Below are 5,566 nucleotides of genomic sequence, written 5' to 3' on the forward strand. Positions count from 1 at the left end.
ATTATTTACCAAAGTTAATAAATAGCTGTGCAAAGACGTCTCATGCTGCTTCTTGTCTGATCTCACTCACAGTTATTGAATTATAACTGCGTGGTTAAAGTACTCAGAGTGCAGTAAAAGGACTGAAAGTGAGCAAAGTATCTGAGTTTGTGGTACACTGGATTGGACCTAATAACAGAAGGATAAAAAGCACAACAGAGACAAGCCAGAAAATTTGCATTATTTATTTATTTATTTTGGACATTAAACAGTTACACGCAGTAACACAGGCCACAACCACAGATGCGATTATGAATATCTTAAGAAAAAGACGGAGAAAGATGTAATAAAGTCAAGCACTATAAAGGTAAAACAGACTGAACAGGAATTTATAAATATGTGAAAGCAAACATACTAAACTCTCTGGTGATAGATCCAGATTTTTCATCCAAACCTAGAAAAAGAAACCCAAACATTAAGACTGCTGTGTGATCATTTATCATAATCAATGATTTTGAAATTAAAATGTTAAAAGTGCTTCAACCATTACAATAAAAACCTACACTAAACAAATATGTGTCAACACACAGTTCAAGATTCAACAGCTTCATTGTCAATGTAAAAATAGAAAGTTACAGTAATGCAGTTTTTTAGTGTGGTGTTCAAAAGAAGATAACAAAAATATTAAAAAGTGCTAATAAAAAATGTAGTCCACAACAATGTTCACTTAAGGTGCGAAATACTTGAAAATACTTGAAAAAAAAGAATTAAAATTTTACATAAAGTTCTTGCAGCAGCATAACAATCCCAAGCACAGCAGCAAATCTCAGCGAAATGCCAGAAAAAGAAAATAATCAAATTTGCAACGACCAAAGTCCAAAACTCATCCTGATAAAAATGCTGCAGCACTCGTTTTAACGAGCAACAGCTCTCTACTGTTACAACATGTTGCTGCTGTTAATCAATACAATTTAATACAGTTGTGCTTCAAATAGAATAAAAAATGTGACATGACAAATAATTAGGTCACACAAAAGGCTCTTACACTCATACAGATATACATGTGTTTGCTAAACCATATATCAGCAAGAGAAGATACGACCTCTCCTAGGAGGTGTGTGACCTATGCCAGAACCCTCTGTAGAGGAGTGAACGCACCCCCCTCTTCATGCTACACAGAGTTGTTACAGACCTCCTAGGATGAGACATTCTTTCAATCTACACATGATTATATACTTCTAAGCATATATGAGTAAATATTTATTTACAGCTCAAGTTTTCTTGCTGCTCGTGATGGTGGTTTTATGGGATCATTTGTTGGGCTGTTGTTATTTGGTGTTCGTTGTCTTATCTCCTCGCTCTCCATCTTGATTAAAGGTGTTTGGTTCCTTTAGATAAAAACAAAATATGAGATCATTACTACTTTCAATAACGCCACCACATTTCTAAAGCATCTGAATTCAGTTTGTCGTGTAAAAACAATATACAACAATTTAAAAATACATTTAAAATGTATATTTAAATAAAATGGTACAAAGACAAAAAAAAATGAAATATTAAAACGGAGACATTTTAATTATATGAAAAAAAAATTGAATTTCATGCCAGGAACACATTTCAGAACATTTGAGACAGAGACAAAAAAGACTGAAGATATTATGCAATGCATACAAATATCTGGTGAAGTATGTTATAATCAAGGAGATAAACTGGCAACAGGTAACAGAAATGATATATAATGAGCCCCAGAGGTAGCTGAGTCTTTGGAAGTGTGGTCAGGCAAAAGCCTCTGTGCTCTGAAATGGCTCAGGTTTACACATTCGAATGTGAACAAACAACAACACTTCTGGAACAATCTTTGTCCAAACATTGTAGGGTTTCCATCATCTGCTCTATTTAAAGAGAATCTGGAGATATCTCTGCACACACTGAGTGATCATCATCTTTGGACTCTCGGGCTACACTGAAAACAGACGACGCTGTGACAGTGAACAGAAAACCAAACTAGATCCAGGAATGACACCACCCTCTCTGGGACCGTGGGACTGACACAAAGTCCAAAACTGTTATGTGGTCTGACCGATCACCACCTGAAATTCATCTTAGAAATCATGGACCACATCCTCAAAAGACCATCTGGGGTGGACTCGTGCACATGGCATTGGCTACCTGGACATCGGTGAAGAGACCATTAATGCTGAAACATGTAGACAGGTTTGGGAGCAACCACCTGGAAAACATCTGCTAATACTAGTCTACTTCTACTAGTGTATGTGCAGCAGATGTTTGTGGCTGGGTGTTCAAAAACACGGCATGCATTTTTAATTTCTCCTTGATATTTGGCCCGATGAATATTATGAATATTGGGCCCGATGAATGTAAAAACAAAGAATTACCAGATTTTTTTTTTACCTGATTTTTGTTTCTAAGAAAAATGAGAGCCACATGAGGATATTCATTTAAAAATTTGAAAGGACAGTAGCAGTATAATGTCCTCGTAAGTGGATATCAGGCCCTTGTAGAGCAAAATTTTGTATTTTGGTCTAAATAACCCAAAATGTGATGTCCACATATGTGGATGCCAGGTCCTAGCAGTTTAAATGATATTCCAACGAATTAATGAAAAAAATAACAAAAAGAATTTGAATAATTATCAAACAGTCTTACCCGTCCATCTTATTGGTTGACTTTTGTGGTGTTTTGCTCTTCTCATGGTCCCTGAGTGACAGAGGGATTTAAGGTTTAAAGTTTAAAGTCAGTACTACAAATATCTGCAGATATTACTGGATAGATGTGGGTTAGGCTCTTAGAGTCATAAATCATTATTATATTAACATATCCAGGAATGACACCATATATTATCATATTAACAAGAAGACATATTAAACCACATGTGAAAGTTACCTCTGCTTGTCTTTTTCTTTAAGACGAACAGTGACGAGCAGAATTACACAACCAAGGACCAACACCAGTACTACAGCTGATACAATTATCACGGTGGAATCTGAGAGAAAAGCAAGGAAAATGTGACACTGAACAACACGGATACATTAATCATGGATAAAAAGGAAACACAGAAGTACTAAGTTCATTGATATTAGGTCTCAGTCGAACTAACCCAGATATAATCGATCTATAAATCTGTGACTGAAAGAGTTTCTCACCATATTCATGATCAGACGTCCGCTGGACCTCAGGAATCGTCACCATCACCTCTCTGTGAGGAGCAGAGAGCACTCGTGCTGCACATCCCACCTGTGTGCTGTTGCTACGTGAACCTGAGAGCACAGCTGTAGTGGTGACAGTGAATGTAGCGTTGGTGTTGGACACACTGACAGTGTTGTACTGTGAGAAGCTGAGGTCTTGTTGTGAGACACTGAGTGTTACAGTGGGAGCAGGTCGACCAGTGGCTGAACAGGAAACAACCCACTCTTCAGTAGAGTTTGACTCTCTGACATCAACAACAGGTTCATGCAGCTCTGTGAAGGATCAGGAGATATCATCAACATGTTCTTACAAACACACCAGCTGCAAACACATTTATGTCCAGTATGTTCGTTTGACGTAAAAGTTCTTACTATAAACTCGGAGGTAGGGTTTCCCTGTCAGAGAGCCTTCAGGATAAGTGTTAAACAGACAGTGATAGAAGGCTTCATCCTCATATGTCACATTCCTGATGACTATGGAGCAGTTCTGTAGTCCAGTGTATATAAACCCAACTTTATCTGTAAAGCCATCATTCACTCTCTGACCATAGTACTTGCTGTAGGTGGCGACATTTGTCTCCACATCAGGAGAGATTTTCTGCCATGTGACCTGAAGGACGTCTTTAGTCTTCAAGAGCTGACAGCTGAATTCAGCATCTTCTCCCACTGCTGCCAGCACAGTCTGCTGTGTTTGGACCACTGCTGTTAGAGCTGCATGGAGAAAAACATCAGTTAAAGATGAACTGAGTGCTCTTGATGGGAAGACTGAAACAATAATTCGGGCTGGGATTAGACTGAGTTTAATTTATGGCACTAAATAATAACAATGTATCAGGTTTCACATATGTGAATAAAATAATGTACTTCAATGATATTATTGGATGTCTAATATGGAATTTCAAAAACAAAAACAGTGCTACCAGTAAGATGTGTGTTATGTTTCTTTTTGGCAAATCAATTAAATTCACAATATTAATAAAGACGTGCAGAAGTATTATGTAGGATCTACATGTGTTCAAAAGACAAACACTTGGCTCTCTAATTATCCACTATGTTTGTCATTCAGAACTCATCCAAATTACAAATGATAATTAAAGACATTAAAAAGGTGCATCTCCTTGACACTCTCTCTTTCACCTCCACGTTGCCTCTTACAGTTGTTTATCCCAGGAACTCTTCTGACATTACATCTTTGTGTTTGACATTTAGCAACAATGATCCTGCTTTTGATCAGCATTTTAATCAATAAAAAGGAGGAAGAAATGGTTAATATGATATCTGAGTATTTATTAATAGTTATCTGCATCTTATACCTGCTGAAATCAAGCTGTGACGAACTAGTTTGAATTATTTATCTACACTGCAGAGTTTTCAATATAATGCTGGAAGCTTTACTACGTGATACCGATCAGTGTCTAACAATGCCACCTGTGAAATCTGACATGAAGAACAGGTCCATGAAGCTCTGCAAAGGATGAAGGTTTCAAAATATAACATGTGCGACAGTTTTTACAAGCAAGTCAACTTTTGGCTGCGTCCGTTAAAACAGACCCTTAAAACGTTTAAATATCACCGTTATATGGCTGTAGGTCTACCTGTTAGTGACATCCGGCGTTTCTTTTTTTGTCAGACTTGATGTAAATGCAGCTTTTATGTTCCAACCGTGAAAATGAAAGTTAGTCGAGATCACGCTTCATCAATTTCAATTTAAGCTGATGACTTTCTTTAGTAACACTTTCTTAACTCTAACTTTATACTCGTTCTATATATGTTAGAGTGATTTCTTCTGTCTATCGCCCAGAAACACAGGAACCATCCGTCAGATCACTTTAGCGCAAACTGACTACAGCAGATCGAATTCATATAAATAAATTCATAAATGAAACAGTGCATCTCACTCACCGTTTGGAAAAAACGCCAGCAAACTAAAGACAAACGTGATCGCGCGTCCTGCCATGTTGTCTGTTTACCGCTAAATTTCAAAACTTCAAACTGCACAAGAGAAGCTCGGCCAGTCCATGTCACAGGGTGTGTAGTGAGAACGACAAAGCAAAACATGATCCCTCTCATTAATCACAGCTACATAAAATACAAAGCATTCATTGGGAAATCTAATAAGTCACTGATTTTATAAACATTTTACTATTTTGGAAAACCTCTCGGCCATTTGACATCACGCTTATTCCTCGTTGTCCCCTCTTCAGTGTGTAGTGGAACAGACCAACAATTTAGTTTCACTTTCGTTTGAAACGAACAGCCAGGCTGACAAATGTAAGATGAAACTCTTCAAACATACATACATGAAAGACCACGAAAAGGAGTACTTTGTCTTGGCACGAACAGCAAAAGAGTAAAGAGAGGAGCAGTAGCGGTTTCAGATA

At 37.4% G+C, this 5,566-nt stretch overlaps 1 protein-coding gene across 2 annotated transcripts; it reads right to left on the reverse strand.

Moving 5' to 3' along the window:
• Nucleotides 1–317: 317 nt before the first annotated feature.
• On the reverse strand, nt 318–5,143 carry LOC102196993 (OX-2 membrane glycoprotein-like). 2 transcript variants are annotated; one of them, XM_005754309.2, is made up of 6 exons: nt 5,088–5,143; nt 3,558–3,896; nt 3,144–3,458; nt 2,884–2,983; nt 2,647–2,697; nt 318–1,367 (listed from the first exon to the last, which is right to left on the reverse strand). In XM_005754309.2, the coding sequence occupies exons 1-6, from the start codon at nt 5,140–5,142 to the stop codon at nt 1,244–1,246; spliced, it is 984 nt and encodes a 327-aa protein (XP_005754366.2). In that variant the 5' UTR covers nt 5,143; the 3' UTR covers nt 318–1,243. The 2 variants fall into 2 exon arrangements, with proteins under 2 accessions (XP_005754366.2, XP_013763283.1); XM_013907829.1 differs by lacking the exon at nt 5,088–5,143 and adding an exon at nt 4,781–4,799.
• Nucleotides 5,144–5,566: the final 423 nt, after the last annotated feature.

Source organism: Pundamilia nyererei, unplaced genomic scaffold (assembly GCF_000239375.1).
Source record: "Pundamilia nyererei isolate P.nyererei 1_Seehausen unplaced genomic scaffold, PunNye1.0 scaffold00537, whole genome shotgun sequence".
In the NCBI taxonomy this organism is placed as follows: domain Eukaryota; kingdom Metazoa; phylum Chordata; class Actinopteri; order Cichliformes; family Cichlidae; genus Pundamilia; species Pundamilia nyererei.

What these genes read in the sequence shown, in the direction of transcription:
- LOC102196993 (XM_005754309.2), bottom strand. Translation starts at nt 5,142, where the DNA reads ATGGCAGGACGCGCGATCACGTTTGTCTTTAGTTTGCTGGCGTTTTTT. An exon ending in ACCCTACCTCCGAGTTTATA is followed by an intron (nt 3,459 to 3,557) that starts GTAAGAACTTTT and finishes GATCCTTCACAG; the next exon opens with AGCTGCATGAACCTGTTGTT. An exon ending in TCAACCAATAAGATGGACGG is followed by an intron (nt 1,368 to 2,646) that starts GTAAGACTGTTT and finishes TTTTATCTAAAG; the next exon opens with GAACCAAACACCTTTAATCA.